Below are 26,245 nucleotides of genomic sequence, written 5' to 3'. Positions count from 1 at the left end.
ATTGTATAACTGCGTTAATTTTGCCGGACCCCAGGAAGAGTAGCTGATGCCTTGGCAGCAGCTAATGGGGATCTATATTAAATACAAAATACACATTTTCAGTAAATGTTCTGTAATGTTTCGCTTCCCAATTCTCTTTTAGAACTTTGCTGCTACGTCTGACGAGAACAGAAAACATAATAATGATTATGGCTTATTGAGAGACAGATAGAGAAGGGTAGGGGGAGAAAGCGACACAACTAGAATTGAAATCACAAAATGTTGACTGTCACGGAGGACCAGATCCAATCAACATATCGGTCTAAGTTTCCTGCACATCTTTACGCCAACAACAGAGCATCCCCATCCCATAATTTAATCTATTTCAATCCCATGTAATCACACCAGCCAGAGAGGGAGAAAGGAAGGAAGTAACTGAGACCAAGGAAGCATGAGAAGAAGGAGAAAATAGAGAATATCTATAAAAATGGCTGCGGTTGAAGGGCCATGAGTTTCAAGGGTAAGACAAGGACAGACAGGCGGGTGCAGGGAGTCTCGGGCCCAAGAGGAGGTTGAGTAATATTTTCACAGAGAGACCCTATCTCCCTGCAGATGATCCTGCTTTTGTTTTTACCCAGATCTGTCCCCAAAGCTTCTCACCACTATAAACTGTGAAAGGGTCCCTTTAATACGACCCTCCCTCACTCCCTTCTCCTCTTTTATTACATTTTTTTCTCTCTTTCCATCTATCCATACCCTCCTCCTCCCTCCCTGTCCTCCCTGGTGGTTGTCATGACAACAGCAGCACTGCGCCATTCATCTGCTGGTGTAGAGAGGAGACCTGGGCTCCCTGCTACCATGGAACTATCAGCGCCTCTCACATCCATACATAACACCTCTAAGCGCTAGTCACGGACACGAATGAGCTCGCAATCCATCTAATAGTCCATCTTCGTCTCTGCTGCTTAGGAAAGGTCTTCTTTTTTTGGAAAGAGATAGCTGGCCAACTGTCTGAGGATGCATGAAGCCATCCGAGGGAATGTCACCTCGGTGTCCCTTTCTCTTTCCCTATTGACACAGTGACTGCTGCCTGGGTGCCTTCCTCCTCCACCTCCTTCCCCTCTTCCTCTTCCTCCTCTCACTCCTCCTGTCACCCAGCCATATCTGCCTCCTGCCCCCATATCATTTACCGCGGCTGAATCGAGCGGACTGAACAGCGTCAGCAGCACTGAGACCTGTGGAGGATTACTTTGAAAGAAGAGAGGAGGAGAAAGCTTCTTATTTTTCCTCCCGTTTGGCTTGCAGTGCTGCTTGCCGTGTGGCTACCAACCAGAGGCTGTTTTGGATGAACTGGTCATCGTTCAGGGAGGAAGGTCTGTTTGTGTCACTGGACGGAGACGGAGGGGAACTGGTGGCATATTCCAGCCTTCCACAATCATGCGGGATCTGGTTTGAGAATGGTGAGCCACTCCGAACTAGGGATGGGCACGGTTATTAGAATAGCTGAATATCTGAATGGACGTTAGTGTCCTATCACTTGTGTGAGTGTTCATTTTGTAGAGAAAATTTGTGGGCCTATTTTAACAATGACAAAGCTTAAAATAATGTATCCTTGTGACATTGTTAAATACACAAGGATATCCCATACCACCTCTGCTATACCTCACCTGGTCTGCGCCAGGCCTGGCCCAGGTGAGGAAGCTCTATGGGGGGTCAGTGTGTAGGAGTGGATGGATACATCATAGGCTTGAATGCTTTTCTTGGTACAGCAAGCTGGGCTTGTAAGGAGAAAGAGGAGGTAGGCTAAGGTCTTTGCGGCTGTAATCAGAATGTAGGTTCAAGGAAGAGTGAATCAACCAGAGTGCCATACTGATACTGATTTTGCGGTGAGTTTGTCTTGTTTCATGCGTCAGCGTGGGTAGACATTGACTCGTCTCTGAGTGCAAGTGTGTGTGTGTCAAAGCACTAACTGGCTACTGGTGGGCGGCTTCTGGTGCTCACGCTGTAGGATCCACCTGTACTTCTGATTGTGTGCGCATCCATTTGTTATGTCCATATATATCTGAGTTTATATGTCTGTTAACAGGTGGAAATAGTATGTTAGGTAGGTTGTCCCCGACCCGCATCATGTCATCAGGTTGTTGTTGTTATGTATCACAATTTGAGAGACGTCATGTCTTCCTTCCCACTCTCGGCTCCATACCTCCATCGGAGCTGCTTGCCTATCACTCTCTCTCTGTCTCTCTCTCTGTCTCTCTCTCTGTGTCTCTCTCTGTGTCTCTCTGTGTCTCTCTCTGTGTCTCTGGGATAGCCATCTAGCTGGTATAAACCACATAACAAAATGAACCTCATCAGTAGCTGCTACTGCTGGTGGTTTCAGGTGAATGAAGGCATTTGATGAGGAGAAGGATACACGCACTCACCATCGACAAATTCCAGAGGAGTCACTTCCTGCAGAGAGTTGTGATAAGGCTCCTTGTTGTCGGTCAGTCTCGGTTAGAAAGGATATTAGCATTAAACAACGACACTCTGTCCCTCTTGACAGACTTAGACACAAACAATCAGTCTGTAATGGTGTGTGTGTGTGTGCTTTCAGGCAGAGGGCAGCTCTCCTCCCTGTGTCTGTGACATGATTACATCACAGGGCTTGATGATGACATGTGTACATTCAGCCTCTCCGCCTGCCATCTTGGATGGGATGATGTTGAAGGATGTGAATCTGTCACAAGGCATTACCCCTATTGAGCTGAAGGTCATTTTGGGAAGAGATAGACAAATACAGATAGGATTAATCTACCGGTATATGCTCCTTTAGAGTATTGCCTAAGACAATGATGGAACTTAAAAGTCTATGGAAGTAGCATGTGCCGTTAATCATTGGCAAATGTTGCTATTTCCGTGTGTTAGTTGGTGTCCCCCATTTTATAGCTAAGCCAGATCTCTGTTGAAATGAGGGAGCGTTAGTCACTCAGTATTATTTCTTCATGTTGAATTGTCAATGATTTGTTTCTTGATCTACAGGTAACTGCAAAAATAAAGGAAACACCAACATAAAGTGTCTTAATAGGGCCTTGTGCCACCACGAGCCAGAACAGCTTCAGTGCACCTTGGCATAGATCCTACAAGTGTCTGGAACTCTATTGGATGGATGCGACACCAATCTTCCATTAGAAATTCCATAATTTGGTGTTTTGTTGATGGTGGTGGAAAACGCTGTCGCTCCAGAACCTCCCATATGTATTACATTGAATTGAGATCTGGTGACTGAGCCAGCCATGGCATATGGTTTGCACTGTTTTCATGCACATCAAACCATTCAGTGACCACTTGTACCCTGTGGTTGGAAGCATTGTCATCCTATGGGTGCATAGACATGGTAGACAAAATAATGACCTGCCCAGCATTTTTATACATGATCCTAAGCAGTATGGAATGTTAATTGCTAAATTAACTTAGGAGCCACAACTGTGTGGAAGCACCTGCTTTCAATATACTTTGTCTTCCTCATTTACTCAAGTGTTTCCATTATTTTGGCAGTTACCTGTACCTCTATCTGTCAGACATGTTGGATCGTCTGACCTTGCTTGACAGTCATCACTGATTATAGTGTGTTTTATCAGAAACCAACTAAATACTATACAGAGTACTGAACTCAAGTGATATATTTACTTCACTTTGTGGAAGGTTGAGTAAAACCCTTTCTATGAGGAGCTGAGGGTTTGTTGTTTTAGTTTTTCGGCAGAAACCTATGTATGAGTGAGGGAATCCCAGTTGTTTCACAGTTTACTCACCTGCAACTCCAAACCTTAAAACCTCTGAACCCATTCTACTTTAGGTGATATCAATGTTCTGTATGTAATTGCTCAATTTCTCCGCTATTTCCGCACAGCAATCCCATGACCCTGTATCAGACAATTGAGTTTAGATACCCGAGCGAAGTTGGGGGAATAAATCTGAAAAGCGAAACATCCAATCTCTTGAGGCGTTTTCTACATCAATTCTGATAAACAGTCAGCTACAGCTAGCAACATTCACACGGAGAACGGTTGCACATTAGTAATAATAGCCTGTTACAAATTCATTTAAGGTTAATTTGGTTATCAAAGGAAAACCAGTGGACCATAACGTGTATTCTATTCTCTTGAAAAAGCAACAGCCTCTGGGTTGGTTCCTGCATGTTGGAGCTTCGTACAGACCATTTTCACCACTCAATTGTTATCAGAAAGCCAGCCAGCCCACTGAAAGAAAGACTGGATGTGTCGCAAATGGCACGCAATTTTCCTATGTAGTGCACTACTTTTGACCAGGAAACATAGGGTGCCATTTGGGATGCAAACACTGTCTCCATAGAAAGTAGTCAAAGTCTGTACTCTGCATGGTGACGTTCAAGCAATAAATCAAGTGTTGATGACACCACTCTCTTGTAAAAAACCCTACTTTGTCTCTCAGAGTGAAAGGTTGGAACCGGAATCTCATTATGTTGACTGTCTGGTTGGTGGAGAGGTGGAGGCTGTTGAAAGTACTTGGAGCCTGTCAAGTCCATCCATCACCTCAGTGTCACTGCAGCATCACTGTCGAAACACAACTCATCTACAATTGTGTTGCTACAACTAAACCTTCACCATGAGTTAATGCAGGTTAATGTAGGTCAGAAAGTATTGTACATTTGTCCATTTTTTTGTGCCTTTAGTACGAGTTAAGTTGTCAAATAATTTATTTAGAATGACTTTGTTATTGGTTTTATACAGGGTGATTAAACAGTGCAGGACTTGTCTAGAAGGAGAAATGGAGTCAATTTAACCTGTTCGTAGGAGTCAGTATATGTTTAAGTGGATTTATTGTCAATATGTATGACTTTTTTGTTTCATTGGGTTATCAGTGGGTTCTTATACAATGAAAGGCTGCGTCCCAAATCATACCCGTTTCCTATACAGCGTACTTTTTTGAGCAGGACCCATAGCAGTGCATTATAAAGGGAATATGGTGCCATTTGGGACGCACACAAAGACTGTTCTACAAGAAGCTGTGTTAGAATGAGAAACCCGCAGTGTGCTATTAATAGGCTTGATAATGATTTGCTTACAAAACACAGCAGTGGGATTACCATGCGTTACATACACTGACTACCCCTCCACTCCTCTGCTAATGTTGACACTAGCAAAATGAGCAAACACTCCTGTTACAGGTAAATGCAGTTGGGTGTTTGTGTGTCACTAGGGCTGTCACAGACGTCATAGTCCACTGCACAACTTTACAGCATGGCGATAACACCAATCTCCCAAAGCCCCTTTAATACCTGCCATTCAGTACAAAATCATATATCTTGGCAGTGGGAGGAGAGGACTGTTATCTAGGCTAGGTTTTAGAGTTATGTATCCATTAACAGTGGATATGTTGACCCAAATATGTTAGTCTTTTGGGATTCAGGTCACCACGCCAGTGTTTTCCATTGATGATACTATTGCTATAACTGCAATTAGGTGAATGGATGGTCTGTGTCAATTAAGCTTCGCTCTTTTGTCTTTTCTCATCCTCGTTATCTTTACAGGAAAATTGCTTTCACTAACATTTGTGACTTTAAAGGATTTTCACTGTTTTTCCTTGCTCGGTTGTGCTTAAATCACCTCCACTCTTCTCTAAGACATCTTGCCTGAAACAAGTCAATAAGTGTTTGTTTTTTACTTTTAGAAATACAAATCCTATGCATTATTGTGAACCTTCTACTTGACTTAGTGTCAGCCAGAGGTATCCATCTACAGCAGGGGTATTCCGGTCTCACCCTACGAGGTCCAGAGTCTGCTGGTTTTTGTTCTACCTGATAATTAAATGCACCCACCTGGTGTCCCAGGTCTAAATCTGTCCCTGATTTAGAGGGGAAGAATGAAGAAACTCAGTGAAACTGGCTTTGGGATCCAGATTTTAATTTAAGGGATCTACAGTATGTGAGGTTATTCACAGTAGGATGTTTTTATTTCCCCAATATCACTGTGCTTCTGCTTGCTCTTTGGAGTCTAGGTCAGGTTACTGTAAATCACTTTGTGACAAACTGCTAATGTAAAAAAGGCTTTATAAATACATTTTATTGGCCTCCCGAGTGGCGCAGCGGTCTAAGGCATCAGTACAGACCCAGGTTCGATCCCAGTCTGTGTCACAACCGGCCGTGACCGGGAGTCCCATAGGGCGGTGCACAATTGGACCAGCATAGTCCTGCTTAGGGGAGGGTTTGGCCGGGGGAGCTTTACTTGGCTCATCGCGCTCTAGTGACTCCTTGTGGCATGCTGGGGCACCTGCAGGCTGACTTCGGTCATTAGTTGAACAGTGTTTCCTCCGAACACATTGGTGCTGCTGGCTTCCGGGTTAAGCGGGCGGGTGTTAAGAAGAGCGGTTTGGCGGGTCATGTTTCGGAGGAGGCACGACTCAACCTTCACCTCTCCCGAGCCCGTTGGGGAGTTTTAGCGATGAGACGATCATAATTGGATCGCAATTGGATATCACAAAATTGGTGGGAAAAAGGGTGTATAAAATGATGTATATATCAATTTTATTGATTGAGGGAGAGTGGGTAAATAGGCATATACAATGCCTTCAGAAAGTATTTACACCCCTTGACCTTTTCCACATGTTGTTGTGTTCCAGCCTAAATTTAAGCCTGATTAAATTGAGATATTGTGTCACTGATCTACACACAATACCCCATACTTATCAAATTAGAATGACGTTTTTAGACATTTTTTCAAAATGTAATAAAAAAGCTGAAATGTCTTGAGTCAATAAGTATTCAACCCCTTTGTTATTTTCAAGCCTACTGTTCAAGAATAAACATTTGCATGACAAGTCCTTGGGAGGTTGACCTTGGGAGGTTTCCAATGCGAAGAAGGGCACCTATTGGTAGATGGGGAACAAAAAAAGCAGACATATAATATCCCTTTGAGCATGGTGAACTTATTAGTTATGCTTCGGATGGTGTCCCAATACACACAGTCACTACAAAGATACAGGCATTCTTCCTAACTCAGTTGCCAGAGAGGAAGGAAACCACTCAGGGAATTCACCATGAGGCCAATGGGGATTTTGAAACGGTTACAGAGTTTAATGGCTGTGCTAGGAGAAAACTTAGGAATTGATCAACATTGTAATGACTCTACAATACTAACTTCATGAGTGAGGGAAAATAAGGAAGCCTGTACAGAAGAAAAAATAACATTCCAAAACATGTATTCTGTTTGCATTAGGGCACTAATGTAATACTGCAAAAGAATGTGGCAAGGAAATGTACTTTTTGTCCTGAGTACAAAGTGCTATGTTTGGGGCAAATCCAACACAACACAACACATTACTGAGTACCAAGCTTCATATTTTCACATTTACAAGCATGGTGGTGGCTGCATCATGTTATCAGTATGCTCGTCATCGGCAAGGAGTAGGGAATTTTTGGGGGATAAAAATAATTGGAATAGAGCTAAGGACAGGCAAAATTGTAGCGGAAAACCTGGTTCAGTCTGCTTTCATACAGACACTGTGAGACAAATTCACATTTTAGCAGGACAAATATACACAAGACCAAATATACACTGGAGTTTGCTTACGAAGACAACATTGAATATTCCTGCGTGGCCTAGTTACAGTTTTGTCTTAAATCGACTTGAAAATCTATGGCATAACTTGAAAATGTCTGTCTAGCAATGATTAACAACCAACTTGACAGTGTTTAAGGAATTTTAAAAAATAAATCATGGGCAAATATTGTACAATCCAGGTGTGCAAAGCTCTTATAGACTTACCCAGAATGACTCAAAGGTGATTCTAGCATATTGACTCATGGGGTTGAATAATTATCTAATCAAGATATATTAGTGTTTTATTTTCTATTAATACAAATTTCAAATGTTTGAATTGTTCTTCCACTTTGACATTACTTTATGTAGGTCGTTGTAAAAAATTACAATTAAATACATTTGTATCCCACTTTTTAACACAACAAAGTGTGGAAAAAATCAAGGGGTGTGTCACGTTCTGACCTTAGTTCCTTTTTTTATGTCTTTGTGTTAGGTTGGTCAGGGCGTGAGTTGGGGTGGGTAGTCTATGTTCTTTTTTCTATGTTGTTATATTTCGATGTGTTTGGCCTAGTATGGTTCTCAATCAGAGGCAGGTGTCGTTCGTTGTCTCTGATTGAGAATCATACTTAGGTAGCCTGTTTTCCCCATTTTGGTTGTGGGTGTTCACTTTCTGTTTAGTGTCCGTTCACCTGGCAGAACTGTTTCGTTTTCTCTTTGTTGTTTTTTTGTGTAGTGTTCAGTTTTTCAATTAAAATATGACGAACACTTACCACGCTGCATTTTGGTCCTCCTCTCCTTCCACCAATGAGAATCGTTACAGGGTGTGAATACTTTCTGAAGGCACTGTATAAGAGACAGAGGTTGGAGGACCTAGACCATACTGCATGCATTGCTCTGGGCCTATAGCCTCACTAGGGGTTAGAGCTCAGCTGGGACTGGGGTCAGGGGTTAAGGGTCAAGGCATGCTGGCTTTTATTAGGGTTTGCTCCATCATCCATCCACATTGGGTCTTAAGCAATTATACTATACTCTCACCTCATAAATGCACTCTTCAATTGATGTCACATAACTGTCCACTGATGGTGTGTCATTCTCAATGCAATATCACAGTATCACATTGAACTCGAGTATATCACCTGTCCTCCTCGATGCACTATCACAGGGTCACATAACTCTTTACTGATGGCGTGTCATTCTCATCCTCTCTCAGCTCAAGTCTCTCTCTCTCTTCCTCCACTATATTTAACAGAAGAGGACCTCCTAAATGTGTTACTGGTATGTTATTCTCAGACTGTCTCAAATATACCCTCACCCTGTAGTCTCTCCATCCCTATAGTTATCTGAAGAGTGCCTCCTCAATGCAGTATAACAGTATCACGTAACTCTTTTCTGGTGTTGATGTGCCATTCTCAGTCTTCTTCGCCCTGTATTCGTTTCCTCTCTTCCTCAGCTGTGGTTGTCTGAAGAGCAAGTGGCCCTGCCTCTACATTGACCCTGACTGCAGCAGGTGGTCCGGGGGTGGACGTGAGAGAAATAATATTGTGAATGAAAGGTCAGGGTGTCGGACGTACTGACCATTAGCTTTTCTCTACCCCTTTCTGCTGAGTCATTGCGTTTGACATTTTAGTCATGTAGCAGATGCTCTTATCCACAACGACTGAGCAATTAGGGTTAAGTGCCTTGCTCAAGGGCACATCGACCGATTTTTCACCTAGTCTGCAGTTGAAGGAAGAACCCTACAGTAGAGGCCTGTATTGTAGTTCCTCCTCTCTGTAATCTCTTAGTTATCACCAGATCGTTATCATCCATGTTAACCAAGGCTGTTGGCTATAGAAGCTTGATTCTAATTTCAGGGAGCTACACTGTGATGACCCGCGGGGCTTATGTGTTTGCGTTGTGCCGTTTTGTTTTCGATTGTTGATATTGTTTGTCTTCCTGTGTTGTTTAATTCTCTTTGTATTTGTCTGTATTTGTGTTGTCTTTTGTATGCTTAATGATACTGTATGTTAATGTACACAGAGCCACAAACAAAATGTCGACATGGGAATAGTAAAGTAATTATCTTATCTTATGTAAGCATTGGTTGGATGGACTATAGGCTAACCTTACATGTACCGGCCCATAGCTATAACATGAATAATACTAGCATGTAAGCTTTGGATGTTGTTTTAAACTGTATTGGAAGTCTCGTGCTAGCTACTGTATATGTAGAATGAAAGTCGTGTGATAAAGACTCAATGTAACCTTCCATAAACCGGCATGTAGCTTTAATATATAAATACAAATTACTGTAAGTATTGCTATGTGAGAGTCTGGCATGAAAGACCTTGTAAACCTTACATAAACCGGACCGTAGCTATAACATTATTAATAATATTGGAGTTGCTTTAAGCTGTAATCCTGCTGGCACACAAATGTTATCTGAGGCGCAAAATAAACAGCATTTGGGGCAGAGTGGAGAATGAGAGAACCATAGGTTAATGAGTGTTCTTAGAAGATCAGCTCCTCCCTCTGTGTGTGTTCTGTGTGTTACCTTAGTGGGCTAATCCCCCTATGGGTGTAATGACACACACACACACACACACACACACACACACACACTAAAGCGGCTGAGTTAATGGAGCTTGTACGGTGCTGCTGTCAGCAGCCTCTATTTTCAGTTTGAGCTGAATGAACACAACACCTCCCAGTGTTTCACACTCACATCTGGGCAGTGTTGTTGAGACAACCATCCAACCAGACAGGCTTTACTACAGTGGTACTGTAGTAGTTACTGTAGCGGTACTGCAGTAAGCCTTAGTAAGGTACTGCAGTAGTTACTGTAGTGGTACTGCAGTAAGCCTAGTAAAGTACTGCAGTAGGCCTAGTAAGGTACTGCAGTAGTTACTGTAGTGGTACTGCAGTAAGCCTAGTAAGGTACTACAGTAGTTACTGTAGCGGTACTGCATTAAGCCTAGTAAAGTACTGCAGTAGGCCTAGTAAGGTACTGCAGTAGTTACTGTAGTGGTACTGCAGTAAGCCTAGTAAAGTACTGCAGTAGGCCTAGTAAGGTACTGCAGTAGTTACTGTAGTGGTACTGCATTAAGCCTAGTAAAGTACTGCAGTAGGCCTAGTAAGGTACTGCAGTAGTTACTGTAGCGGTACTGCAGTAAGCCTAATAAGGTGCTGCAGTAGTTGATAATCAAAAACTTAAACAAGCCTTTCTCAACGGCTGGCCATGCCTTCCTCCTGGCTACTCCAACCTCGGCCAACAGCTCCGCCCCAACCTTGCAGCTACTCGCCCAAGCCTCCCCAGCTTCTCCTTTACCCAAATCCAAATAGCAGATGTTCTGAAAGAGCTGCAAAACCTGGACCAGAGCTGCAAAACCTGGACCCGTACAAATCAGCTGGTCTTGACAATCTGGACCCTCTATTTCTGAAACTATCCGCCGCCATTGTCGCAACCCCTATTACCAGCCTGTTCAACCTCTCTTTCATATAGTCTGAGATCCCCAAGGATTGGAAAGCTGCCACAGTCATCCCCCTCTTCAAAGAGGGAGACACCCTGGACCCAAACTGATACAGACCTATATCCATCCTGCCCTGCCTATCTAAGGTCTTCGAAAGCCTAGTCAACAAACAGATCACTGACCATCTCGAATCCCACCGTACCTTCTCCGCTGTGCAATCTGGTTTCCGAGCCGGTCACGGGTGCACCTCAGCCACGCTCAAGGTACTAAACGACATCATAACCGCCATCGATAAAAGACAGTACTGTGCAGCCGTCTTCATCGACCTGGCCAAGGCTTTCGACTCTGTCAATCACCATATTCTTATCGGCAGACTCAGTAGCCTCGGTTTTTCTAATGACTGCCTTGTCTGGTTCACCAACTACTTTGCAGACAGAGTTCAGTGTGTCAAATCGGAGGCTATGTTGTCCGGTCCTCTGGCAGTCTCTATGGGGGTGCCATAGGGTTCAATTCTCGGGCCGACTCTTTTCTCTGTATATATCAATGATGTTGCTCTTGCTGCGGGCGATTCCCTGATCCACCTCTACGCAGATGACACCATTCTGTATACTTCTGGCCCTTCCTTGGACACTGTGCTTGCTATCTAACCTCCAAACGAGCTTCAATGCCATACAACACTCCTACCGTGACCTCCAACTGCTCTTAAACGCTAGTAAAACCAAATGCATGCTTTTCAACCGTTCGCTGCCTGCACCCGCACGCCCGACTAGCACCACCACCCTGGATGGTTCCGACCTAGAATATGTGGACTATAAGTACCTAGGTGTCTGGCTAGACTGTAAACTCTCCTTCCAGACTCATATCAAACATCTCCAATCTAAAATCAAATCTAGTCGGCTTTCTATTCCGCAACAAAGCCTCCTTCACTCACGCCACCAAACTTACCCTAGTAAAACTGACTATCCTACCTATTCTCGACTTCGGCGATGTCATCTATAAAATAGCTTCCAATACTCTACTCAGCAAACTGGATGCAGTTTATCACAGTGCCATCCGTTTTGTTACTAAAGCACCTTATACCACCCACCACTGCGACCTGTATGCTCTAGTCGGCTGGTCCTCGCTACATATTCATCGCCAGACCCACTGGCTCCAAGTCATCTACAAGTCCATGCTAGGTAAAGCTCCGCCTTATCTCAGTTCACTGGTCACGATGGCAACACCCACCCGTAGCACGCGCTCCAGCAGGTGTATCTCACTGATCATCCCTAAAGCCAACACCTCATTTGGCCGCCTTTCCTTCCAGTTCTCTGCTGCCTGTGACTGGAACTAATTGCAAAAATCACTGAAGTTGGAGACTTTTATCTCCCTCACCAACTTTAAACATCTGCTATCTGAGCAGCTAACTGATCGCTGCAGCTGTACATAGTCCATCGGTAAATAGCCCACCCAATTTACCTACCTCATCCCCATACTATTTTTATTTATTTACTTTTCTGCTCTTTTGCACACTAGTATCTCTACCTGCACATGACCATCTGATCATTTTTCACTCCAGTGTTTATCTGCTAAATTGTAATTATTCGCCTACCTCCTCATGCCTTTTGCACACAATGTATATAGACTATTTTTTTTAAAATTTTCTACTGTGTTATTGACTTGTTTATTGTTTACTCCATGTGTAACTCTGTGTTGTTGTCTGTTCACACTGCTGTGCTTTATCTTGGCCAGGTCGCAGTTGTAAATGAGAACTTGTTCTCAACTAGCCTATCTGGTTAAATAAAGGGGAAATTAAAAATAAAAAAAGCCTAGTAAAATACTACACTAGGCCTAGTAATGTACTGCAGTAGTTACTGTAGCAGTACTGCAGTAAGCCTAGTAAAGTACTGCAGTAGGCCTAGTAAGGTATTGCAGTAGTTACTGTAGCGGTACTGCGGTAGGCCTAGTTAGGTACTGCAGTAGTTACTGTAGTAGTACTGCAGTAAGTCTAGTAAAGTACTGCAGTAGGCCTAGTAAGGTACTGGAGCGGTACTGCAGTAGGCTTTGTAAGGTACTGCAGTAGTTACTGTAGTGGGCATACTGTTTTGTCCACTAGTGTGCCCAAGTGAATAAGCAGTTGTTTTTTGCATGCATAGCATGTTGCAGAACAAATACCATTACAATATAAAATGCTCATTCTTTTTATATGTTTATTTATCCAGGAAGTCCCATTGAGGTCAGAGAGATCTTGTGCTGCTTGGTTCATGGCAATGTGAATTCTGTGAATACAACTTGAATACTGTGTAACCATGAATCAATATAGGTGAACACTGTAGATGACAATGGTGTGTTTACAGTAAAAGGAAATGCTTGTTGTCGTAGCGACCTTGAGGGCTTGGCAAGGTGTCTCTGCAAGTGCAGGGCCTTCAGTGTAAATGTGTGATTTATAGCGACAGTCTCCAAACTTGCACTCCATGGAACATGCATTCCTGAAATGTACTGGGGCATTGCACAACTCAAAGGGCATGCCATTGAATTCAAACACACCGAAAGGGGGTGTGTTTATACAGGTGAGTGTGAATGACTGATAGACATTATTGTAACACCCTGCTATCAACACCTTTTCTCATTGTTTATCATTCATGAATCGTTCATATTCATTCATTCATATGGGATATTAATTTCATATTTACATCTCATCTGTTTGCACAAAGCCTAGCTTGTGTCTGAATGGACTGTCATATTTAAAATGAGCCTTTCTCTTTCATATGCACACATTGAATTAGAATCTAAATTAATACATTTTGCAGGAAATGTTCTTTTTGATAATGTTTCTAAAGCCCTGGCTTTACAAAGACTGTCTGAGGGGAATAGAAATGACGTCTTTGATTAATGTCTTGGTCTGTTTCACACACACTACCACATTCTCACACACACACTACCACACTACCACATTCTCTCACACACACTACACACTACCACAATACCGCACTACACAATACACACTACACACTACCACACTACCACATTCTCTCACACACACTACACACGACCACATTCTCACACTACACACTACCACACTACCACATTCTCTCACACACACTACACACTACCACACTACCACAATACCGCACTACACAATACACACTACACACTACCACACTACCACATTCTCTCACACACACTACACACGACCACATTCTCACACTACACACTACCACATTCTCTCACACACACTACACACTACCACACTATTACATTCTCACACACACACTACACACTACCACCATACCACATTCACTCACACACACTACACACTACCACATACACACTACCACATTCTCACACACACACTACAAACTACCACACTACACACTACACACTACCACATTCTAACACACACACTACACACTACCACACTGCCACATTCTCACACTACACACTACCACATTCTCTCACACACTCTCACAGTACCACATTCTTACACACACACTACACACTACACACCACTACACCACCACATTCTAACACACACACTACCACACTACCACATTCTCACACACACACTACACACTACCACACTACACACTACCACACTCTCACACACACACTACCACACTACCACATTCTCACACTACCACACTACCACATTCTCACACTACCACATTCTCACACTACACACTACCACATTCTCACACACACACTACCACATTCTCACACACACACTACCACACTCTCACCCACACACACTACCACATTCTCACACACACACTACACACTACCACATTCTCACACACACACTACACACTACCACATTCTCACACACACACTACACACTACAACACTAACACACTACTCACAGAGACTGTCTCAAATATATAGTGCACAGCTACCTGCATCCGCATATAGATATTTATTTATAAGCTTATTTGCCGAGTGCATTTGCCGACTGCCATCCATCGTGCCGTCACTCTGCCTGGCTGGTAAGGGCCTTCCTAGCTGCCACACGGAGCCTGTACTGTAGTAGAGCTGCAGTCCCAGGGATTACACTGCTGCTAGTGTAGGTTTCCCACACTGTATATTTTTTCACTAGTATCTGGTTATCCTCAATGTAGACTCAATGTGTGTGTTTGTGCGTATTTCAAGTTTTATTAGTCGTATATACAGGATACACATGGTATACACCGTCCAATGAATTGCTTGCTTGAAGGTTCCTTTTGGACAATGCAACAACAATAAGAAATAATAAAAGATAAGAATACGAACAAAAGATCAATGACTCAGTAGAATAGAATAAACATTTTAGCATAATTATATTACAGGAAGGTACAATTTATTGTCCAATATTTATATATGTTTTGGGGAAGTTGTGATTCGGGGGCAAGTGTTTAAATTGTGTAGTATTTAGCAGTAATAATACAAGTCTGGGAGCAGCTGTGTGTGTGTGTGTGTGTGTGTGTGTGTGTGTGTGTGTGTGTGTGTGTGTGTGTGTGTGTGTGTGTGTGTGTGTGTGTGTGTGTGAGCAAACTATAGTTTTGGCAAGTCGGTTAGGACATCTACTTTGTGCATGACACAAGTACATTTTCCAACAATTGTTTACAGACAGATTATTTCACTTATAATTCACTGTATCACAATTCCAGTTGTTCAGAAGTTTACATGCATTAAGTTGACTGTGCCTTTAACCAGCTTGGAGAATTCCAGAAAATTATGTCATGGCTGTAGAAGCTTCTGATAGGCTAATTGACATCATTTGAGTCAATTGGAGGTGTACCTGTGGATGTATTTCAAGGCCTACCTTCAAACGCAGTGCCTCTTTGCTTGACATCATATGAAAATCAAAAGAAATCAGCCAAGATATCAGAAAAAAAATTGTAGACCGCCACAAGTCTGGTTCATTCTTGAGAGCAATTTCCAAACGCCTGAAGGTACCATGTTCATCTGTACAAACAATAGTACGCAAGTATAAACACCATAGGACCACGCAGCCGACATACCGCTCAGGAAGGAGACGCGTTCTGTCTCCTAGAGATGAACGTACTTTGGTGCGAAAAGTGCAAATCAATCCCAGAACAACAGTAAAGACCTTGTGAAGATGCTGGAGGAAACAGGTACAAAAGTATCAATATCCACAATAAAACGAGTCCTATATTGACATAAAAAAGGCCTGTCAGAATGGCCGGTCAGCAAGGAAAAAAACCACTGCTCCAAAACCGCCATAAATTAGCCAGACTACAGTTTGCAACTGCACATGGGGACAAAGATCATACTTTTTGTAGAAATGTCCTCTGGTCTGATGAAACAAAAATAGAACTGTTTGGCCATAATGACCATCATTATGTTTGGAGGAACATGGGGGAAGCTTGCAAGCCAAAGAACACCATCCAACCGTGAAGCATGGGGGTTGCAGCATCATGTTGTGGGGGTGGTTAGCTGCAGAAGGGACTGGTGCACTTCACAAAATCGACTTCCAAAGTTGTGGCAAAATGGCCAAGGACAACAAAGTCAAGGTATTGGAGTGGCCATCACAAAGCCCTGACCTCAACCCAATAGAAGATTTGTGGGCAGAACTGAAAAAGTGTGTGCGAGCAAGGAGGCCAACAAACCTGACTCAGTTCCACTAGCTCTGTCAGGAGGAATGGGCCAAAATTCACCCAACTAATTGTGGGAAGCTTGTGGAAGGCTACCCAAAATGTTTGACCCAAGTTAAACAATTTAAAGGCAATGCTACCAAATACTAATTGAGTGTATGTAAACTTCTGACCCACTGGGAATGTGATGAAATAAATAAAATATTAAATAAATCATTCTCTCAACAATTATTCTGACATTTCACGTTTAAAATAAATATGTTATCCTAACTGACCTAAAACAGGGATTTTTGACTAGGATTAAATGTCAGAATTGTGAAAAACTGAGTTTAAATGTATTTGGCTAAGGTGTATGTAAACTTCCAACTTCAACTGTATCTCTTTGGGTGTGTGTGTGAGTGAGTGCATGTATGCTAAGGTGCAGAGTGTCAGTGCAGTTGGTCAGTCCAGTTCAAGTGTTCAGTAGTCTGATGGTATCAGACTTCATGCTCTGATACTGTCTGCCAGTAAGGGAGAGAACAGCTCGTGGCTGGGCTGTGTGGGATCCCTGATTATGCTGCAGGCCTTCCTATCGAGTAGATGTCCTGGATGGGTGGGAACACGGCCCTAGTGATGTACTGGGCTGTCTTCACCACCCGCTGGAGGGCCTTGCGGTCATGGACGGAGCAATTCCCATACCAGGCCATGATGCAACCGGTCTGGACACTTTCGATTATGCAGAGGTAGTATTTGGGGAGGACCTGGGGCGGCATGCTGAATTTCTTCAGCCGCGTTAGGAAGTAGAGGCACTGTTGCTCCCTCTTGACAATGGTGGTGGTGGTGTTGGTCCATGTCAAGTCCTCAGTGATCTGGACACTGAGGAACTTAAAACTACTGTGTGTGTGTGTGGTATGTGTGTCTCTTACCCAATGCTGAGTCATTAATTGCTCTAAACACTACCCTACACGCAGGACTGTTCTCAATAGTATAGTACTGTATATCATGGTGCTGGTGGGGCGTCTCTGTGAGTGAGTCCTCTCCCACTCCTCTCCTGGCTGTGACTCAGTAGGGCTTCTTGTCACTGTGGCCTCTGTGCTGCCTGGCTCTGTGCTGCCTGGCTCTGTGCTGCTTGTTGAACTGAGTCGTGTTAGTAAACTTCCTCTTCCATACTGTACTGTACACTGACAGTGGCATTCAGTAGACTGGTATACTGTATCTTGTATCACTCCTCAGCCCTCTGTGTTCTCCTGATTTGAACCCTGAGCCAACTCAACAGTGCTGAGTTGTTCTTGCTGTACTCCAGTTGTTGTGAGGCATCGTCAGAGGGGCAGATGTTTCAACCGTCTCTTGACATGCAGCCTGGCCCAGTTGGGGCATATTGTCTGTCTGTATGTATACTACAGACAGTAGCCTGGCCCAGTTGGGGCATATTCTCTGTCTGTATGTATACTACAGACAGTAGCCTGGCCCAGTTGGGGCATATTCTCTGTCTGTATGTATACTACAGACAGTAGCCTGGCCCAGTTGGGGCATATTCTCTGTCTGTATGTATACTACAGACAGTAGCTTCAACCTATCATGACAGAGAAAAGGGTGAACAGTCACAGTATCTTAAGGGCATGCCATATAGTTATATTTTCCTAAATGTTTCTGTTGAACCAAGTCTTTAGTATTGGGTAATAGACAGACAATGTGATAAGCTAGGTATATGTGGCTGAGAATGGTGGAGTTATTTTGCATAATTGTCCAACACCAGCCATTTAGGGGAGTGAGAGCCCACACTCAGTGGAGCGAGAGAAAAGCTGCTTAGAATATGTCATGGGATTCCAGCTAAGCTAGCCTATTAAATTAACACCTGTTTAGAATGGGGATCAGATTTCTCTTGAACTGCATTGTCTTACGTCAGATGGCGTCTCTCAACCGAACTGTTCAGTTTGTCATACATCTCTGTAGTGGTTATCCTATGACGTTTACATCCCTGGCTAGCGTAACATTGCATCAAAACATTGCTGGTGCAGCACATGGGCATTAGCTAGCTTTTGAGGTGACGTGATCGAGTAAGACGCTTGAGGAGGGCGTGTGTTTGTGAGGCAGAGGTTCTGAGTTTGCGGCAGGTATGGGCCGAATCGGGAGGAATTGGTACTCGCTAAGCAAGCAGCGTGACGTCCTTTACACTGGCATAACATTCAAGTTCAGAATGTGTCGCCATTACATTCGTCCATAAAACTGATCCAGTGTACACCTCACTTGAGGAAGTCCGCTGTTATTCCATTATTTTCTGTTGTATTTTATTCTATTACATTCTATTCTATTCTGAGCCAAACAGATTTGTCACATCCGCCACCCCCAAATTTGTATCATTCTAACATTCTCGACACCTTTCCTGTTGTGTGGAAGTGATCTGTTGACAGGTTGGCTGTCGGAGTCGGGTGTGAATACATTCCCAAAATGGATGTATGTCATTTGCATTCTTGCTGTGATTGCGTCACTAGGCATGCTGACAGACATTTGCATTTGTCAGTGCTGTTAAGTTTAGAGAGGATGATTATTCAATAGAAGTCTATGAGGATGTTTGACATTCTGTTCTATGTTATACTGTAAGTATCATCTTTACCTACCGATAGTTTTAAATGCCCAAGGAATGTGGTTAGTGGATTTGGTATTGTAATGTATAGGACTAATGTATAGGAAGTGTTGGCTTTGTGTTCTGTATACTATATGACACTGTAACAATCCTGTTTCTCTTGAGCTAAAGTTGTACCTGTGACCAAACTCAAATGAGCGACTTGGATAGGCTTTGCTGCGTGTTAGTCATTTCAATGTGCCGACGCAATCTCATAAGCTCTCTCTGTCTGTCTCCCCCTCTCTCTTCTATCACCGTCTGTCTCCCCCTCTCTCTTTTCTATAATTTGGGTGTTCTGTGTCACTGTGTGTGTGTTGTCTCCTTCTATATATATGTGTGTGTGTGTGTGTGTGTGTGTGTGTGTGTGTGTGTGTGTGTGCATTCTGCTCCCAGCCCCCCTGCGGAAAGCAAAATTTGTGGAGAGCCCTCGCATTCCACAATCAGAGCTTGGCTCCCCTACACACACCTCCTGCACTGCCAAGAACCACGGCCTGGATACATACTGTCCCGGTAAGTCTGCTCTGCTCCTCAAGTCCCCACAGCTATGGCCTTGTTTGTTTTTCAATGTTTTTACTTTGGTGTGTTTTATAGTACTGTCTGTCCATCTCTGTGTCTGTGTCAGTCCTGTCTATCTGCATGTGAGTGAGTGCAGATTGAATGTGTGTGTCAGAGCTAAGCAGTGTTCGGTTCTGTCTTTCACTGCATATTTTACAGGCACTGCACATCGCTAAGGTTATTAGTTGAATTGCTTTCCTGACGCTCCCCCGTTCAGCCTTTCTAGTTCGCTGACACTATTTAATCCTCTCCCTCGCTTCCTCTCTCTTTACCTCTCCCTACGTCTACCACTCCCCCTCGTGCCCTCTCTACCTCTCTCCCTCGCTCCTCTCCCACACCTCATCTTTGGTTTCTGTTTAGATCACAGCGGACCTTTCCTCTGTAGCCCTGCAGAGAGTCCAGTTCCCTCTCTTCATCCCTCCCCAATCCACCCCTCCATCCCCCTCTTTCCCACCACGGGAGGAAAACATCAACATGGGTCAATCAAGGATAGAGCAAATCATTTCAAATGTGTTTTTTTTCTGTATCGATTTTTTTCATCTTTCCTGCAATCTGGTCTCTAAGTGCAGTCATTGAGAATAGCGCCATATGGCTTGGTAATATCTCCTGACATTTGTGTTGGGATACAATCTGCCTATATGGATTTGACTCAGATGAACACTAATCAATGGATGAAGACGTGAAGAAAAGTTCGATAATCATCTCAATATGACAAACAGAGCACTTCACACCGTCTCCATCTGCCAGGATCTCCAAAACCTTCGCTCTATGCGCGTGTTAAGTATATTCTGATTTCTGCACTCTAACGTTGTAGTGAAGAGCTTGATGTTGCGTTGAATCTGCGACATAATCTGTATCAACAAGAAAAGACTGCCTGGTAGTAGTCAGTTAAATGTGATGAAGGCATGCTGTTAGTACTGTGTGAGAGTAGTATGGAATGATTTGAACAGGAATTCTGCTCAGTAGGGAAAAGCCAAGAAAAGATGAGCTTTGGCCTCCCACATGGAACAAATGGCAGACGCGTTAGCTTTTATCAAGAGGTCTTAGGGAACGTGTAACAGCCTGATTATGAGTTTAACATCTGATCTTAGGACAGAATACCAGACCATAGTTCCCGCTCTGCCTTGTGTGTGTGTGTGTGGACGACCAATCGGCATAGCCTCAGCTGTTCTTTTACTGTACAGTGTACAACCCATTCTACTGTACCGTATGTGAACAAGTCCTCTTTGATGGCAGTAGTCATTGAGATCCGATTAAATCATTCTAATTCCTAATTCTATGGCAGTAGCCATTGAGATCCGATTAAATTATTCTAATTCCTAATTTTATGGTAGTAGCCATGTAACAGTATTCCAGCGGCCCTCCTTTGCTGTGGCAACTGGTGGTATGTGTAGATGTGTGGGGGAATGCGTGGGCTTACCTGGCTTAACCCTCCTGTCTCACCTCACCTGTAACCCCTGATCTGCTGTGGTATGGGGGTACGGGGCTGGGGCTCCCATGCCTGCTCCACACATGGACAGCTCCTGTTTCCTCCTTCGGCACGAGACAGGCAGATCCAAAAATCATGTCAAATTGTATTTGTCACATGCTTCGTAAACAACAGTTGTAGACTAACAGTGAAATGCTTACTTATGGGCCCTTCCCAACAATGCAGAGAGAAACATAGAAAAATAATTACACAAGGAATCAATACACAATGAGTAGTGATAACTTGGCTATATTCATGGGGCACCAGGGCTGGAGTCAATTCCATTTAAATTCCAGTCAATTCAGAAAGTAAACCAAATTCCAATGACACATTTTCCTAATTGAAAAGTATTGAGGATAATTGCCATTGGAATTTCAATGTACTTCCTGAATTGACTGGAATTGACCCTGACCAGTACTGAGTTGATGTGCAGGAGTATGAGGTCATTTAGGTAGACATATACAGTGTATTTGGAAAGTATTCAGACCCCTTTCTCCACATTTTGTTACATTACAGCATTATTATAAAATTGATTAAAATGTGTTTTCCCCTCATCAGTCTAAACACAATACCCCCTTATGACAAAGCAAAAACAGGTTTTTAGACATTAAAAAGTATTCAGACCCTTTACTCAGTACCTTGTTCAACCTTGTTGAAGCACCATTGGCAGCGATTACAGCCTCAAGACTTCTTGGGTATGACGCTACAAGCTTGGCACACCTGTATTTGGAGAGTTTCTCCCATTCTTCTCTGCAGATCGTCTCCTGTCAGGTTGGATGGGGAGCGTCGCTGCACAGCTATTTTCAGGGCCTCTCCAGAGATGTTAGATCGGATTCAAGTCCGGGCTCTGGCTGGGCCACTCAAGGACATTCAGAGACTTGTCCCGAAGCCACTCCTGCGTTGTTTTGGCTGTGTGCTTAGGGTCGTTGTCCTGTTGGAAGGTGAACCTTCGCACCAGTCTGAGGTACTGAGCGCTCTGGAGCAGGTTTTCATCAAGGATCTCTCTGTACTTTGCTCTGTTCATCTTTCCCTCGATCCTGACTAGTTTCCCAGTCCCTGCTGCTGAAAAACGTCCCCACAGCATGATGCTTCCACCACCATGCTTCACCGTAGAGATGGTTCCAGGTTCCCCTCCAGACGTGATGCTTGGCATTCTGGACAAAGAATTGTTGTTGTTTCTCATGGTCTGAGATTCCTTTAGGTGCCTTTTGACAAACTCCAAGCGGGCTATCATGTGCCTTTTACTGAGGAGTTGCTTCCGTCTGGCCACTCTACCATAACGGCCTGATTGGTGGAGTGCTGCAGAGATGGTTGTCCTTCTGGAAGGTTCTCCCATCTCCACAAAGAAACTCTGGAGACCATTGAGTTCTTGGTCACCTCGCTGACCAAGGCCATTCTCCCCTGATTGTTCAGTTTGGCCAGGAGTCCAGCTCTAGGAAGAGTCTTGGCGGTTCCGAACTCCTTCAATTTAAGAATGAGGGAGGTCATTTTTCAGTACCATCTCAAGGATGATCAATGGAAACAGGATGCACCTGAGCTCAATTTTGAGTCTCATGGCAAAGGGTCTGAATACTTATGTAAATAAGGTATTTCCGTTTTTTTTTATATAAATTTGCGAACATTTCTAAAAACCTGTTTTCGCTTTGTCATAATGGGTTATTGTGTGAAGGTTAATGAGGAACAGTTTCAATTTAATCATTTTTAGAATAAGGCTGTAAAGAAACAAAATGTGGAAAAAGTAAAGGGGTCTGAATACTTTCCGAATGCACTGTAGGTAGTAGGGGTGAAGTGACTGGACAACAGGATATATAATAAACAGTAGCAGCTTATGTGATGAGTCAAAAGAGTTAGTGCAAAAGGGGGTATATGCAGATAGTCTGAGTAGTTATTTGGTTAACTATATAGCAGTCTTATGGCTTGGGGGTAGAAGCTGTTCAGGGTCCTGATGGTTCCAGGCTAGTTGCACTGGTACCGTAGCGGAGAGAACAGTATATATCTTGGGTGGATGGAGTCTTTTGACGTATTTTAGGGCCTTCCTCTGACACTGCCTGGTATAGAGGTCCTGGATGGCAGGGAGCTCGGCCCCAGTGATGCACTGGGCCATACGGACTACCCTCTGTAGCGCCGTTCAGTCAGATGCCAAGCAGTTGCCATACCAAGCGGTGATGCAGCCAGTCAAGATGCTCTCAATGGTGCAGCTGTATAACTTTTTGAGGATCTGATGGCCCATGCCAAACCTTTTAAGCCTCCTAGGGGGGAAGAGGCATTGTCGTCCTCTCTTCACGACTGTGTTGGTGTGTGTGGACCACGTTAATTCCGTGGACGGCCGGGGTAGAAACCGATGCGTCTGGCCGTCTGCACAGGAACACATTCCTCCTCGCTGCCCGCCACGCCGCCAGATAGTTCCCATGGCAACCATCTGTCTCTCTCCAGGAATCTGAGCGAAGGGGACTAAGAGGGGGAGACCCTCAAACACACAAGCGCTCGCTATATATTCAAATTCTGTAGGAGGAGTGTAGACTGATTGATGTCTTACAGACAAGGAGGAATGCTTGGAGTTCCATTGAGGGCTAAGGGCATGTTTGTAAGGACCACTTTACTGTGTCTGAGTTCTGGGGGTCATATAATGTGTAGTGTGATTACTGCAGTCTCCTGTGAGTGCATTATTGTTTATGTAGAATGCATGAATTACTTAGTAAACACCATCCCAATGGCACCCTTTCACCTTGGTCTCTAATGGTCTAAACCTCTCAGGTCTGTTTACCTGTCGGACTGGTCTGACCAGTCAGTCAGAGAGAGGGGAGGGATGGTAGGGAGAGAGGGTGGGAGACCTGGGTTGTATTCATTAGTGCAATTATTTAGTAATTAACACAAGTTTTTCTTATTGGACAAGTTGAGGTAGGTCCCTCCCTGTTTCAGCCCGTTTGCTTCCGTTTGGTTCCTTTTAAATACACCCAAAGAAAGCAGCTGTTCAAATCTACAGTGTCTCACCACTGTTTAGTTGAACACCATCACCTTCTGTCACCTGTCTTTCTTTGACATTCCCACGACCACATCAAACACCCATACACCACACACAGCAGAGAGAAACCAGCTCTTCAGCTGAGATCAACACGTTACCCAGCAACACCCCGCCCATAACAAAGTAGTCCACCAGCTGCAGTATCAGGTATTAGTTTAATAACAACATCCTGGTATTGTGCCCTCATGACCAGACCAGAGCAGGATCTAAAGAAATATAAACAGTAATGAGGACAGTGAAACCTCCAGCAATGCTAGAAGTGTCTTCTATATTATCATCATATGATAATACTGTATTTTCAGAGGATATTCAGTCCCTCTCCAATGTAGCTGTGTACATGCCAGTAGACGGTGTGAGTAGAGTGATTCACATCTACTATTTCTCTCTTTCTCTCCCTCTATCGCTCTCTCTCTCCCTCGATCTATCTCTCCATCTCTCTCTCTCTCTCCCTCTATTACTCTCTCTCTTAGAAACACACACACACACACAGACACGTACACATACACACACCCTGCCCTCACACAGGTGAGGGGCGTATTCACTTACCTCATCCAAACACAACGCTGACTGTGTGGGATGGGAACAATTGTGTGTGGAGGAATCTTTACAGGCATGTCATGTCATGGCTAGAAGGAGTTGGCTGTCTCAACGCCAGTGTGTCCAGTTCAGTCTCAATCTCAGGAGAATTTACCTCTGATGCACAGCTCTGCTCTCAGGGGTGGTTCAGGTAGAGACTGTTTCTTTTTTCTACTCTGCTAGGTTTCTACTCTACTCTACTATATGCCTTCTCGCATTTGTATTCTCTTTGTGATTTTGTGATTTGTACTGAACATTTTTCAGCAGGAGAATATGTAGCTAACATGCTCAGGTGTTGCACATTTTTCTGAGTTGGGGCTTGAACAGGTTAGGAAAATTTATCCAGCAGTTTGTTCCTCCGCTTCGATGTGAATCTTTTAATTTTCATGTGCTAGACTGCTCCTTCTATAGTCTATCCAAGGTGTGGTTGCCTTCCAGGTCAAGAGAGTTGGTTGACTCTGTTTTACTTGTTTTACACTCACTCACAAACACACTCCTTTTTTTCTCCACTCCCTCTCTCTTTCTCTCTCTTCCTCTTCGCCCGCCCCCTCTCTCTCTCTTTGTCACTTTCCCCCATACTCTATCTCTCTTTCCCCCGACTCTCCTCTTTCTCTCTGAAGGGGAGTCAAGCGGGGAGCTGGGGCCCCCTCCGTCGGTGGATGAGGCAGCCAACACATTGATGACGCGACTGGGCTTCCTGTTGGGAGACGAAACTAGTGAGGGGCCAGACGGAGAACATTACAGCATGGACGAACCAGACGACAGACAGGTGTGTGTTTGGCAATCCCACAATGCTAACCCCTCCTCTCTCTACTGCTTCTGCTCTGAGAGGAAAACCTCTCTCCCTATTTGTGATATCTTGAGATTCCATTTGGTGTTTCTGTATTTCTGATTCAATTTGAGAAACACACATACCTGGGATGTGATAACTTCCCTTCTATCTGACAGTTTGATGAGCTCCTTGTCAAATAAAATCAAATTTTATTGGTCACATACACATGGTTAGTAGATGTTATTGTGAGTGTAGTGAAATGCTTGTGCTTCTACTTGCAATAGTGGAGTGGAGCCCTTGGCATATTCCCTATTTTGTTGCCTTACAACCTGGAATTAAAATGTATTTTTGGGGGGTTTGTATCATTTCAGTTACACAACATGCACTTTGAGGATGCAAAATATTTTTTATTGTGAAACAAACAAGAAATAAAACAAAAAAACTGAAAACTTGAGTGTGCATAACTATTCACCCCTCCCCCCACCCCCGCCCCAAAGTCAATACTTTGTAGCGCCACCTTTTGCAGCAAGTACAGCTGAGAGTCTCTTGGGGTATGTCTCTATAAGCTTGGCACATCTAGCCACTGGGATTTTTGCCCATTCTTCAAGGCAAAACGGCTCCAGCTCCTTCAAGTTGGATGAGTTCCTCTGGTGTACAGCAATTTTTGAGTCATACCACAGATTCTCAATTGACTTT

The 26,245-nt window shown here is 43.8% G+C and overlaps 1 protein-coding gene across 9 annotated transcripts in view; it reads left to right on the top strand.

Annotated features, from left to right (window-relative positions):
• tanc2b (tetratricopeptide repeat, ankyrin repeat and coiled-coil containing 2b) overlaps window positions 1–26,245 on the top strand; it is a 220,374-nt gene that overhangs the window by 141,897 nt on the left and 52,232 nt on the right. For 5 of the 9 annotated variants that reach the window (XM_021576268.2, XM_021576266.2, XM_021576269.2 and 2 more), the window contains 2 exons: window positions 19,550–19,666; window positions 25,398–25,546. In XM_021576268.2, the coding sequence (XP_021431943.1) occupies window positions 19,550–19,666; window positions 25,398–25,546 (266 nt within the window). Of the gene's footprint in view, window positions 1–810; window positions 1,440–19,549; window positions 19,667–23,393; window positions 24,929–25,397; window positions 25,547–26,245 lie in introns of those variants that run through there. The other 4 variants (XM_021576272.2, XM_021576273.2, XM_021576274.2 and 1 more) reach the window with 4 other exon arrangements.

Source organism: Oncorhynchus mykiss, chromosome 20 (genome assembly GCF_013265735.2).
Source record: "Oncorhynchus mykiss isolate Arlee chromosome 20, USDA_OmykA_1.1, whole genome shotgun sequence".
NCBI classification, from domain to species: Eukaryota; Metazoa; Chordata; class Actinopteri; order Salmoniformes; family Salmonidae; genus Oncorhynchus; species Oncorhynchus mykiss.
The sequence above is the reverse complement of the archived record's forward strand: the minus strand, read 5'-3'. Positions and strand labels throughout refer to the sequence as shown.